The sequence below is a fragment of the Ambystoma mexicanum genome, chromosome 2p (genome assembly GCF_040938575.1).
Source record: "Ambystoma mexicanum isolate Mex_15411 chromosome 2p, UKY_AmexF1_1, whole genome shotgun sequence".
Lineage (NCBI taxonomy): Eukaryota > Metazoa > Chordata > Amphibia > Caudata > Ambystomatidae > Ambystoma > Ambystoma mexicanum.
In genome coordinates, this window is record NC_090923.1 from 1152942625 (window position 1) to 1152957154 (window position 14530).

The window sequence follows — 14530 nt, forward strand, 5'->3', positions numbered from 1 at the left end:
CTGGCCATGACCTGCCACTTCTTACACAGACTGGGCTTCTCCCTCAATTACAAGAAGTCACAAATGATTTAAAGCTAAAGACTCCAATTCATCACAGCAGTCAAGGATACTTCCTCAGGGAAAGCTTCGCCTCCCGAGGAGAGAGCTCACAACATTCTGAAGATGGTAACAAAGTTTCAAAATGCCCAACATCTGCCGGCATTCGATTTTTTTTTCTAAGGTTGCTAGGCCTCATGGCATCCTGCATTTTTCTGGTGCCAGAGGCCAGATTGAAGATGAGTCCTTTCAATGGGCCCAATTTTCAGGGGAGATGTCGGATCTTCTGCGAGTCCCGGCCAAAGTGGCTCAAGATCTTCTATGGTGGGCTTGCAAGGAAAATATCTTCAAGGGAGAACCTTTTTGGTAACCATGGCCAGAGATAAGTGTTGGACGCCTCACTTGCGGGTTGGGGAGCCCATACCAACGATCTGACTTTCCAATGTCGTTGGTCTCCATCGGAGTCCAAACTACACATCAACCTTTTGGAGCTGAGAGCAATCAGACTAGCGCTGAAGGCCTTTCTGCCCTCTGTACAGGGAAGGAATGTCCTGATAATGAAGGACAACACAGTGGCCATGTACTACCTCAACAAGAGAGGAGCTGTAGGATCACTACCACTGTGCAGAGGTAATGCAGCTCTGGTTCTCCAGCATGGGGTCTGGCATGGATTCGCATGCTCATGAATATTCCCCGTCGTCAGGCTGGGAATCCTCTAAAGAAAAAATCTGTTTCAGTTTCACTTCTGAACTGTCTTTCTCCTAACAACCAATCGCTGGTCTCTGGGTCATACTGCCCCCCAGCCAATGACTGGCCTCTACCTTGGCCCCTCCTCTGGCAGCCATCTTCAGATTTGTGCTGCACATTCAAGTGTTGGGAGTCCTCGTGCTGCTCTCGAGCTTTTACTGCGTTTGGCGATTATAATTTTTTTCCTTTTTTATTTTTTCAAGCCCCTCCCCAAGAGTTGTACTCAGGGTTTTTTTTTTTTCCCCCAGTCAATCGAGCCTCATGCTCCATCGTCCGACTAACGGGGACCCGTTTTTCAGAGCTTTCTACACCCCTCGACGGTGATTTTATTTTTTTATTTATTTTCCACTTGGAGTATTCCAGAAGATTCTTAGATTCTTTGAGACCTACCCTGCGTGGAAATGGCTGAGGAGACTTAACGCCTCTGTTCAGGATCTGCCCTGGATGTAGACTACGGAACCTTTTTCTGGACGATGGGCGCTCTGTGCCTTTACTGCTTAGATTCCGACCAAACGCACGTGGAGGAGACCTGTGCGTTCTGCAAGGATATTGTGCCCTGCACCATGAAGGACCGCTGCAAGCGGCTCTCCGAATGGCTTCAGACGAAGATCCCGGCTGCGGGTGAGCCCCGAGCATCACCCAGCAATAGGAAATCTGAGCGGTCTTCTAATACCTTTTTTGGGGGGGGGAACATAAGGCAAAGCACTGCAAGCCTGCAGGGACTGGGAGCGCCACTGAGACGGTCTCCTCGGCGGCTAGGTCGTGAACGGCATCCCTGGCCCCTTCAACCACGAGCCAACGCTCTGGGTCGGCGACCAAGAGGAAGTCGGACCACCAGTCGATTCTGATGGAGAAAGCCAAGGGCGAGCGGGGCGCTCCACCATACCCCCCAATCCTGACCCCTCCCCCTCCCGGTGAAGGCCTTAAGCACACCCAAGATCGTGAAGGCCCAGGTTCACAGACAAAATCTTCCATTGAAGGAGTGGTGGCATCCCTAGCGAAGGACGCAGATGCAGGAGGCAACCCCCTAAAACGAGTTTCCCTGCCTGTGCGGAGGGAATAGTCTTACTCCTACGTCCCGTCCCCTTTACTGCATATTTATGGGACATTCCTCTGTCCTGTGGGACGGGACCGAAGCACTTTGTAAAAAGCATTTTCCCAAACCCTACGGACCTCGGCCAAAACGTGCTTCTGCAAGACCAGGCTGGTATGCTCCAAAGGAGATAGGGTGAATGCCCCAGAAAGCACACACTCCAGCGGAGCGGGTACCTTGGGCACCGGAACATCCAAAAACCACATGTCCAGTACCCGGTCATGAAAAGCTCTAAGAGCGGGGCAGATCCTCGTTGTCCTGATCGCCCTGCGCCTCATCCGACAGGTCAGGACCCTGCTGAACCGTGTCAGGCACTGTCTTGTCCACCGAGGACAATGGGGGCAATGGCAGAAGGGTCGGGGGAGGCACCGTAGGCAAGGGTGGTGCCGGGAGGAGGGGGTGGACATATCTCCCTAAAAAGCCCCTTGAAATATTCGCTCATGGGGTCGGTACGCATGAGCGTCTGCAATTTGCTGAAAAAAAGCGTCCTCCGGGGACTGTTTTGGAGCTACCGGAGGAGGCCTCTCATGAGGATAATTCCAGGGACACAACAGGGAGGGTTGCCACACAGGCCCATCCCCCGAAGTGTCCACAAAAATCAAAAGTGCCGACCCCACAGGCAATAAAACATTGTGCGGAAGGGGCATCCGAGCGTTCCAGTCGTAAACTGGGCGAAAAGGATGCGCACAAGGAATTTTGTTCACCCACAGAACCAAGCCCTACACCTGAGGCCGATGGCGTAGTTGGAGGGGAAGCGCCCAAAATGGCCGCTGTGGTATTGGCGGGAACGGCTGCCATTTTGCCATCACCTGAGGGGAACTGCGGCACGTGAGGAAGTGAGGCCGGGGGTCCCTGTCGATGGATCAGGGGTCTTAACTTCAGCTTTTACGTAAGGAACCTCGGCCGAGCCGGTACTGAGGCCTGGAATGTTTCTGCGACATACCAATAGCCAAATTAGCCTTCTCAGGAAGGACCTCGGCGCTGCTGGTAAAGGAACTTTCCTTCTTTGCCCCCTCAACAGTTCTGGCGTCGCCACAAGAGTGGGAATGGTGAGAAACCTCTTTCACTGATAATGCCTTGCCAGGCCTCTCAGAAATGTTGGTAACTTTAGCCTCTGTACGAGGGACCTCGGACCCAGGTCCGGTAACAGCCTTACAAGCGCGGGCCTCGAACATCCGTTCGGTAACACCAAGCCCAACCAAGGCCTCGGGGTGCACCCCAGTTTTATTTTTGAGGGAAGCAGATAGAGGCCTCAGAGCTAGCTCCAGTACCCCATGACGTCTGCAAGTAGCCCCCACAGGAGGGGCCTCAGAGTGTACTCTGGTATCCACAGGCCCCTTACGGAGACCCTCAGAGAAAACTCCGGTACAATTTTTAGGCCCAGAGGCACCTCGGGGCAATCCCCAGTGACAGAGCGACTAATGCTCCTCCCGGCTCGGGAAGAGCCTGGAAAGGTATCTCCCGGCTGGTGTGCTCTAAAAAGTAAAGAACTTACCAGGCTTTCCTTTTTTTTTTTGATAAAAGCTTGAAAATGCAAGGGAGGGGCATGTCGAAACACCTCCTCCCAACGCTCCAACCGACGTTGAAGTGCCTGGACCGAAAGGGAATCACAGTAAAAACAGGAGTCCCCAACGGTGGTCCTGACCCAAACACTGGACAAAGAGGATGGGGGGTCCGCCCTCGCGAAGCATCAGTGACACGATGAACAATCTGGAAAGTCTAGTTTGAACGACAGACTAGTTCACGATCACTAGCGAGAGCCAGAGAGGAAAAACGAAGAAAATCTTCCATGGATGCAAGTGCGTCCAGTCCCGAATGAGTGGAGAAAGGGACTGATGGGCGATGCGGAGCAGAGATGGGTGGGGTTAGGGCCGCGTGCCGGGCCCCGTGCAGAAAGAGGGGGGGGGACTAAAAATGTTTGCAACATTTTTGGATGCTTTTTACACAGTGCTCTGGTCCCGTCCCACAGGACGGAGGAATGTCCCATAAGTATGGAGGAAAGGGGATTGTGGTCTAGGAGTAAGGTGGTCACTACGGTGAGTAACTTGGTTATTTCTACCCATTGTGAAAGACTATGCCGATCATCTCCCCTAAACCGTCCCCGCTGGTCGAGCAGAAGGCGGGGGGGGGCTGGCTGTGCTGGACAAACGATTGGTTGAGGCCAGGTCCCTGGCGAAGCGGATGTGGAGAGCATTGACGATGCTGACGAGGAGCAGCAGGGCGATGACTAGCCAGAGGACGCCACCCACTTCCACCGCTCCCGTTGCAGCCTCTGCAATCGCCGCCACCACCAGAGGATGTGTCGGCGGTCATCCTTCAGGCACTGCACACCTTATGTTCAGAGATTAGGACAAGGATGCCCCTGTCGCCGGCGGCAGATCCCACGGCACCTGGGCCGTCGGGGGAACCCCCAGCAAGAGGAGAGTCCATCCTCCACCTCCTTGCCACCCTTCACCATGATCCCCTCCTCTGAGGGACGAGACGGAACCAGATACAACGACAACAGGCACGGGTGGTGACGGAGGGGACCTCCCGGTCGATGCCCAGGGCCTCGCCACCTGACGAGATTGGCTCCTTCCATGCCATGATCGCTAGGGCATCAGATGTTTCAATTGACCCCCCAGGAGCCGGAAGGTTTCCTGTACCAGCGCCACAAGGCCAAGAGGAAAACCGTACTGTCTATCCCTCTGTTGGACGAGGGGCTGTCCCTCATGAAGAACCCATCGTCGGCTCCGGCAAGGAGAGACCGGTACGAGAAGAAATGCAGGGTGCCAGACTCTGCGCCCAAGTGTCTCCGATACCAGCTGTCCTTGGACTCGGTAGTCTCGGCGGCGGCAAAGAAGTCCTCCAGATCTTCGGCGTCAACATCCTCGTCCGTCCGCCTGCCCGCTGCCGACGGCGAGGGAAAGAAACTGGATGCCATGGGGTGACGAATGATCTCGTCGGCTGCGACGACGATCAAGGTGGCCAATGCCTTAGCCATTGTGGCCCGTTATGACAGGGCGCTGTAGTTCAAGATCACACCACTTCTAGACTTCCTGCCTGATGACGAGCGGAAATGCTGGTGATCCTGCAAGGAGAGGTGGCATCGGACCATACCATCACGGTGGCCACGGACATCGCAGACACAGGCTTCTGTCAGATGGGCAACAGCGTGTACCTTCAGCAGCGTTGGTTGAAGGCCACTAGCTTCCGCCAGGATGTACAAGCGAGAGTGTTGGACATTCCTTTCGACAGGGACAACCTATTCGGCAAGGCAGTGGACGAGTCGCTTCAGGCCATCGAGGCGGATACCGAGATGGCCAGGGCGTTAGGCATGCTCCAGCAGCGGCGGCCGTCCTTTCGGACCTTGAAGTCCCAGGCTTACTCCAACGATTTTGGTGGTGGCTCGTCATCCTACCGTCAACTGCCCCGCTCTTCAGCCCAGGAAGCCTACAGGGGCTGCAGCAAGTCTGGAGGAGGTCGTCATCATCGCCAAGGTGCCCAAGGTGGCACCCCCACACCGACTGAACTGGCCACAATGGGCCCCACCCGCACACCCCCGTGGGAGGCCAGCTGGTGAACTTTGTCAGCGTGTGGCAGTCCATCTCCACCGACCGTTGGGTGCTGGACGCCATGGCCCATGGGCACACCCTGGAATTTCAACGGAAGTGCCTGCGAATTCACCGGTGGACAGGAAGGAAAACTACATCCCTCAACTTTTGCTGGAAGTACGGGCCATGTTGAAGGACGCGATGGAACTAGTCCCAAAAAGGCTCTGGGGCTCTGGCGTGTACTCCGTGCTGGGACAACTAGAAGGGGGATTTCCTATCGTCGCTGGACCTGGAGGATGCTATTTCCACATCCCCATTCACAAGGGACACTACATGTTTCTGCGCTTTGTGGTCCAAGGGCAGCATTACCAATTCAAGGCCCTCCCCTTCGGATTGAAGCCGGCACCAAGTGTCTGTCGGCTGTGGCGGCGCGGTTTAACCCTCAGAGGATTCATGTCTACCCCTGCCTAGACGATTGGCTCATCCAAGCGAAGTCAAGGGAGACCACCGTCAAAAACACGGCGGGGACCATCCGGCTGCTCATGGAATTGGGGTTCTCGAAAACTTTGCAAAGTCCTGCTTTGTGCCATCGCAGGGCGCACTGTTTCCGGGGTCCCGGCTCAACACGGTGTCGTGTCTGGCATCCCTGTTGGAGGAGCGAATCGCAGCCATCCTGGGCAAGGTACAACGGCTGTTGACCCTGAGGACCGCAAGGGTGAGGTCCATCAAGTCCCTCCTCGGAATGTCATCGTGCATTTACCTTGTGCGCCTGTGCAGGCTGCGGATGCGACCGCTGCAGCAGTTCCTCAGCGGCCGTTGGATCAAGTATCTGGAAGCTTCGAGGACAAGGTCATCTTCGACGAGAGTTTCCGTTGGGTGATTCAGTGGTGGGGTGTCCGCATCTGTCAGCGGGCACGGGTTTCCAGAACACCAGCACCAGGAGACGGTCACGATGGACGCATCCCTGGAGGGATGGGGTGCACACACCGGTCGTCTCCACGCAAGAGGCCTGTGGCTACCGGAGAAGTCGTTGCGCATAAATGTTCTGGAGCTACGGGCCGTGTTTTGGACCCTCAAGTCTTTCCTTCCGTCCCTCAAGGGCAAAGTGGTGCGGATTTTCACAGACCACACCACCACAATGGTTTACATCCGGAAGCAGGGGGGCACCAGATGCCTCTGGCTCTCTCCAAAGCAGCGCAGGACCTATGGAGATGGGCTGTTGCTCAGATGTTTCTCATCCCGTTTCATCTGGCAGGAGTGAAGAACACTGTGGCTGACTCTCTTAGCAGGGAACTTCGCTCGTGCCACGAGTGGGAGCTTTGATGGGACCAAGTGGATCTGCTATTCCGACGATGGTGCAATCCCCAGATCGATCTGTTTGCGACAGCGACGAACATAAATTGCCGGAGGGTCGCCAGCATGGGGGATGCATTCTCTTTCCCCTGGGATGGCATGTTCCTCTATGCGTTTCCTGATGCAGGATGATCCTTGTTGCACCGGCGTGGCCGAGACAGATATGGTACCCGGACCTTCTGGACATGTTGGCACCCCCTCCAATGAAGCTTCTGGCGGACGCAGATCTTCTTGCCAGGGAAGGATGCGCGATTCTGCACCACGACCCAGGGTCGCTGAACTTGCAGGCCTGGCTCCTGCAGCGCTAGTTTGGTGGATACAATAACCCAGCGGACTGCAAGGAAGTGCTTGCTAAGACCAGGGCTTCGTCTACACTGAAATGCTACGGTCATAAGTGGAAGAGGTTTGCAGTCTGGTGCCGTGCACAGAAACTCGATCCTCTACGGATTACGGCTCTGCAGGTGCTGCCGTACTTACTGTCGCTGGCCAAGGCAGGGTTGGCTCATGCTTCAATCAAGGTTCATCTGGCAGATATCTCACGCTACACTAGAGCTCCAGGGCGGTGTTGTTATGGTCACACCGCTTGGTTAAGGACTTTATAAAAGGACTTTTCCGTTCGATCCCGCCAGTGAAGGCTCCGGCCCCGGCGTGGGAGCTCAATGTGGTGCTGACTAGACTCATGGGTCCTCCGTTCAAGCCTATGCATTCGGCTCCGTTGAAGTTTTTATCGTGGAAGACTGATTTTCTTGTGGCCATCAACTCTGCACGACGAGTGGGAGAGATTCGGGCTCTATCTTGTAAACCACCGTACTTGACATTCCACGAGACGAAGGTGGTGCTGCGGATGCACCCCTCTTTCATTCCCAAGGTGCCGTCTGACTTCCATCTCAACGAGCCCTTGGAGTTACCTGTTTTCTTCCCGTCGCCTTCGTCGCCGGCTGAGAAGACTTTGCACTCGCTGGATGTGGCTAGAGCGCTGAAGTTCTACGTCGACTGCACAGTGTGTTTTCGGAGGACATCACAGCTGTTTGTGAACTTTGCCCCTGTGAACCAAGGGAAAGCCCTCTCCAAGGCTTCCATTTCCAGGTGCTCTCCGGTTGCATCACTCATTGTCACTGGTTGGCAAACCGACCGTTGCCTGGCCTTCCGAGAGCCCATTCGACCGTTCACTGCAACTACAGCGTTGCTGTCTGGTGTGCCCCTGCTGGACATCTGCAGGGCTGCTACGTGGAGGTCGCCTCACACCTTGATGAAATTCTACTGTGTCAACCAGGATTCCAAGGAGGAGTCCAGAGTCGACCAAGCAGTGCTGCGCAACTTGTTTGCTTGAAGGTGAGCCTGGTGAGGAGGTAAGGGATGCTTAATGTTGAGATGTTGAAATGCTCGATGTTGAACCTTGCCAACTCCCGTGGTTGTGCATGTGTGTATTGCTATGTATTTATTCATGAGCATGTGAATCCATGCCAGATCCCATGCTGGAGAAGGAACAAGTTACTTACCTGTAACTGTTGTTCTCCAGCATGAGTCTGGCATGGATTCACATGCGAACCCTCCCTCCTACCCCTCTGCGGCTCTTCTCTTGGACTGCCACTTTACATGCTACCAAATTGGAAGATGGCTGCCAGAGGAGGGGCTTAGGAAGAGGGCAGTATGACCCAGAGGCCAGTAATTGGTTGTTAAGAGAAAGACAGTTCAGAAGTGAAACTGATTTCTTTATCGGGATTACCAGCCTGACGACTGGGAATATTCATGAGCATGTGAATCCATGCCACACCCATGCTGGAGAACAGTTACAGGTAAGTAACGTATTCCTTACCAAAATGGTGCTGTCAACAGGTTCTCCTAAAAATGCCTTCCTCCCAAATGGGGACTAAAACTACCCTGGTGTGTTGTCTGTAGCCCAGATTACATTGCTATTAAGAAACTTTGCATTTTTACTCTGGTGACTGTGGAAGATGGTACAATCAAGATGCACATGCAGTTTGCTGGAGCGCATGCATTCTTTGGTACATTTTCTGTGTTAACAATTACTTCTGTTCTTTTTGGTTGGTAATTGTATTTTTCTGTTTTGCAGGAAGGCTAGTATCCCATTCTACGCCAATCCGCTGGTGGAGGGGCCAGGACCCCACTGGGCATGCTAGGAAGTCCTCCCCGACTGGTCGAAGCTTCTTTACCTGGTTCTCGGATCACAGCTTTCCTGCAGCAGATCGTATTGCTGAGGTGCAAACCTTTTCATTCAAAATGTTCTCCTGTGCCACTGCTTCTCCTTTCTGTGAATCTTTTTTTTTTCTCCCATCACTTGTATGACCCAACCCTACTTAAAAGGATTTTCCAGCATTTGATTTTGCAAAGATTTGCATGCTTTTAAGTTTCCCCCATTTCACTCCTTTATATCGATGTAACACAGCGGTCAGCAAAAATGTAAGCAATCTGTTCAGTTTAAGGTATTTCAACCTATTCTCACAGCTAATTAGGCAGTTGGCCCTTAATTGCACCCACTTAGGTCCTCTTCAAATTCTTTAATGTATGTTGTGTAAATGGATGACTCGGACACTGCCCAGCGCCATTCATTTTTAATAAATTTCTACGGATACTTCTGGAATTGCTGAACTACTGCATTGTAGATGAGGCTTTCTTTTCAGTGGTGTGAAGGGAGTTGGGTTAACTTCGAGGCCAATTTTGGTTATGTTTGAAAGCCCTGTCTGAGTTACTTTCTGGCATCCCTTATTATGGCGCCCTTTGGCAATGACCCATTTCCTTGTTAAATAGACTGAACACACTGAACTTTCTGAGACAAATGTCTTGGCAAGACCCTATTGGGCGTGTTTAATGAATATTTACATCTAGGTTCCAACGCCTCCACCCAGTGGTGGATTGTGAAATTTGTAGTACCTTGAATGCCATGTTCGTCTGGGATGGACACTGGCGCTTTGCGTGTTAAGTAAATGATTGAAGATAACTGGGCTTTGAAGCTAAATTCACACAAAGCTCCATCTCTGCATTCATCAAAGGGAAAAGACTCAAAGAACATCTTTAACTTCAGGACTAGGTCTGAGGAAAACTACCCCCAAATCTGGAATAGAGGGTGAAAGGCAATGTCCTTGCATGGGCCTGAGCTGCAACTCCTTGAGCCATGCTAATCTTCCAGGAAAGCATTGACTACTGTCTACAAGGCAGTTGTTCTCTGAATGGCAGTAAACTCGGTCATAGCCGATGCTGAGTGAGTAGATGCCACATCCTGGCATGGGGTACCACTCCTGGGCAAAGGGTCTACCCAGTTCATCATCTAAGGCTCTATTTGGGTCATCTACCACAAAGCCACCGACTCCTGTCACCAAGATGCAGGACTTGTTAAAGCACCCAACTTCTGTCGGCGAGTGTCCTGTCAAAGACTGCAGCCTTCATAATCTATTTGATTGTCTGCACTGACAAAACCCAGCAGGGTCTAGTGAACCGACAAGAACAGTCTGGCAAAATGTGCTTGCTCTGCAGAGGCCCATGGACAAGTGGAAGGTTGTGGCGAAGCATCTTGGTGTTTTTCGCTTCTATATCGACTTACATGATGTAATTTCCCATCTCATGGGTCTGAGTTTGTGAGGGAGGACCTTGGGACATCCTGTTTCCATTGGCAGGCGTATGTGGTGAAATCCAAGTCCAGAACGTCCATAGACCCTCTGCCCCACTAGTATCTTTAGATACTGCCGTGCCTCCAAACGTGAATTGCTGTTGGACAGCAAGCTTGCTTATGGGGTCCGCGGCCCGCTCTTTCTACTACGCTCTTCCTAAATACTCTCCCTCTAGAGATCTTTGCTTGTCCTCCAACTCTCTGCGGGTGAGCCACTTTCACAAACAGATTTGGAGGTAGATCTTTATCCTTTTCCTTTGCAGCTGCCTCCCTCTGAAACAGCTTCCCTGCCTCTGTCTTTAGCCGGAGCACCTTATGTTTCAGAAACACCTCAAGACCTTACTATTCTCTTCCTCCTTCTCTCTCCCTCTACCCTGCTAACATCTGTTCTTTTTCTCTCCACCTTCCTTCCTCCTTGCTCTTCCCTAACTCTGATCAATTTTTGTTGATTGGTTGCCTGGTTCACCTCCAGAGCCTTACAGATCCACCTGTATAGAAGCGCTGTATAAATAATTAAGAGTGCTTCCTCTGCCCCAGTGCCTAGGGTTCTGATGCTTGTTAATCTGCTTAGAATCATATGCTGTGCATATAGTACAACATCCAGTGGTAACCAGAGTATTGTAGTGTATGCAAAATACCTCACGCATCGAGGTCCCTCAGATTGTTTTTTCCCCGCCCAGTTATCTGGTCGCCCTAATGCAGAGCTCTTCATAAGAGATTGCGTTGTTTATTGACCTTTGGTTGTTTAGTCCCTTTGTCACTTTGACGGTTGAATCCTGTGCACCGCCGAAGACCGCTGGGAATTTCAACACACTGCGGACCACGTGGCCGGACCTTCTGGCCAGCCTGTACAGTACGGAGAGTGGGGTTGGGTGGTCATTCTTTCAAGAATGCCTTTCCTTTTTCCCCTCTCGTTGTTCCCTGGGTTTCGTCATCGCTAGACCAATCCTGAGCTATGGACATGATTCCATTTAGATTTTGTCCTTCGTGTAAGGCCAAATATCTGTGGAAAGACTAGCACGGTCTATGCAATAATTGGCTACCCCACAACCACAACGAAGCGACCTGTGAACTCCTGCGTACAAAGACGCTTAAGGAGTGCTGTTTGAAGCAGTGGGTGGACTACGGTATGTCACAGGCCGAAGTAATTCCCCCGCTGCCACAGCCACCGAGTGTGACGAAGGGACTAGCGATGACCAATGCTCCATTTCCAAGGCCATTAACCTAACGGCGGACATTTGTAAATTGTCTCCTTAGCCCGACCAACCTATAACCATTGGTCACCACATTTGCCTGCCTCATGTTTTCCTGTCTAACTCTCCAGCTTTTTCAGCGCCCAGTTACCTCAGGGTTCGGTGCGCAATATAAATAACACAAGAACAAACGGTTCTCGTTCCGCAGCGTCAGTACCCGACCCAGATAGGCACGATGTGAGTCGTGCTATGGGGAAAACACCCGGCGACAGGGGCACACCAAGTTCACACACTAAACACACAACCCACGGTTCTGCTTCGGCGGTACAGTCGAAGCATTCTAAAGCGCCAACGGGCTCGTTGGATACTTAGACTGGATTCTCTGATCATTATGATCGGCAGCCTTCCCACAACCGCAGCAGCGGCATGCATCTGGGCAATCTAAATTAAATGACGCTAGCACCAAAACACACGCGGCTGCCGAGACAAAGCACTGACACCGCTTACGGACCCAGTGATTCTGAAATCCACCACGCAGCCACTGGTTCCACCGGCACATCTCCCTATTACCCAGAGCATCAGCGATATCAAGGATAGTCTCGGGGGTTAAACATGAACGGCCGAAAGAGATGGCGAAACAGAAGGAATGGCCTAGAGACGCGCGCAGACATGTCACAACGTTCGGAACCTCGCAAGGACTACTGAAGAAATGGGTCGAAATGGCCCCTTTCCTCCCCTGGCCTCCTGGTTCATCTTCAAGGACCAGGTGGAGTTTGAGGGATGCATGGACCGACTAGAGAAATGTCTCAATTTCTGAGAGGTTTGCTCCCAAAAGGCCTCATGAGGACCTTCCTTTTACACCTATGGCCAAGTTTCAGAGGACCTTTTGACCACCCTCCTGAGGAATATACTTATAACCTCGCTGATGAGGTCCCTGTGGACACAGATGATGCCCTCTTCGGGGACAATGACCATATTGACGATCCTGCGGATCCAATGGCGAATTGGGATGACATCCATCAGGTTGATTGTCAACCTTGGGCATCCCCTACTCCTACCCCGGACCCTGATGCCCTGGGTATGGATCCCCCCTCCCCTCCAGTCCGCCAAGCCTCCCCTGTGGATGATCAGATGGCATTTAACACCATCTTGAAAAAGGCTGCTGTCCATTTTCAGATCGCCACACCGGAGGCTTTGGTGGATTCAGATTTTGTAGAGGACATGCTGAAAGCAAAGCCTCCTGCCAGCTAGGCCATTCCTTTGTTGAACTCTCATGAGGAGACTGGCGCCTTCATTGTTGTCACGAGCTGACAAGAGCGGTTAACCCCAGGGTAGAGGGGTTGTTTCGCCCTTCTCCTACCAACCCTGCTTACATCAAGAGCCATGCCACGCCGGCTTCACTAGTAGTTACCACCACTAGGAAAAGGGCAGGTGTACCCCTGTCTACAGGTGAGGCACTGCCTGATAAAGAATCCAAGAGGTTGTATGCACTGGGGGAAAATGGTCACAACTGCTGCTGCGTTCTCCACCCGTATAGCCAATAACACCACTGTGTTGGCTCGCTATGCAGAAGTCCAGTGGAACCTGCTGCAAGGCCTTCAAGAAATACCTGAACCTATGCAGGCTAAGTTGCTCGCAATTGTATCGGAAGGCAAGCAAGTGAATCAGAATGTGCTTAAGAACACTATAGACGCTGCTGAAACAGCAGGAAGAACCTTGGCACAGGGTATCTTGCTCAAGCGACATGCCTGGCTGAGAAACTCTGGGGTTAAGCCAGAGACCCAGGCAGCCTTAATAAACAAGCCGGTTGAGGAAACCAATTTGTTCTTCAAGCCAGTGAGCGAAGCTCTGACGGCCAAGAATGAACATGAGACTCTTCCCTGCAACAGATTACCCAGAAACCTTCACAACAGAGGTTGGCGGGGGGAAAGCGGCTCTCTTCTGTCCTTTTGGTGGGCAATCTCGCTCCCCTCAACCAGTATGGTTCATGAAACGACTGGAATTCAGGACCAGGATCGAACACCACCACCACCTAGCCACTTTGAGGACAGAGGTGTGGAAAGGGTAGGGGTTACCCACCCCCCTGACGGCATCCCAGTCTGTGCCCACCATGGGCCTCTGATTCTACAACTACTATTCTTACTTCCTGTTGTATTATTAACACTCCTAATGCGCCGACGGGCTTCTCCATTCAGCTTCCCACCAGTCGGTTGGAGGTCAACGATGCTCCTCCCTCCTCTCTCTAAAAGGTCTCCTTATTAATGCTTGATCTACTGTGGCCCACCATGATGACCTTTCTTATGTCTTCATTAATGGGCTGGATGTTTTTATGTATTGCAGAAACATGTTTTAACCTTTTATTCTGGCCCTGATATTATCCAAATGCTTCCCACCCATTATGTTGGCTGTCAATTTGATCGACCCCCCAACCCCCCCCCCCCCCCCCCCGCCCCAAAAACGGGAGGCAGTCGCTTTTGTGCTTAACAAATCCATTAACTGTCAGCTCATAGATTTTCTGCACAAACTTACCTGTGATTTGCTTCTCATCAGGATTCGGGCCTCTCCCTAAAATTCTATATACTTTCTTGTTGTTTTTCGGCCCCCTGGTTAGGTCACCAGCCAGTTTGTGGGTAACTTTGTACAAACACTGGCTGATCTTTCTTTAATTTACCCCAAAATAGTAATACTTGGAGTCTTCATCTTAACGATCCCCCTGACCCACAATCTTCTAAACTAGTTTCCTCACTAGCTTTGTAACCATAGCCCTACGCATTCAGTCTGCAATCGGCTCGATCTCATCTTCTCTAACATCCATGAACTTCAGTCCTCCCGCCCCTGGCCGGTGCTATGGTCTCGTCACTACCTACTTCCTTTCTCTCTTGCACAATCTAAAAACATTTCTAGGACCCTAGTGAACCATCAACACTGCTGGTCTAATGTTCCTCCTTGA

The 14530-nt window shown here is 52.0% G+C and overlaps 1 protein-coding gene across 2 annotated transcripts in view; it reads left to right on the forward strand.

The window, feature by feature from the left end:
- LOC138567250 (protein SET-like) overlaps positions 1–14530 on the forward strand; it is a 321007-nt gene that overhangs the window by 113167 nt on the left and 193310 nt on the right. For both annotated transcript variants that reach the window (XM_069645263.1, XM_069645262.1), the window contains exon 4: positions 8837–8982. In XM_069645263.1, the coding sequence (XP_069501364.1) occupies positions 8837–8982 (146 nt within the window). The remainder of the gene's footprint in view (positions 1–8836; positions 8983–14530) is intronic.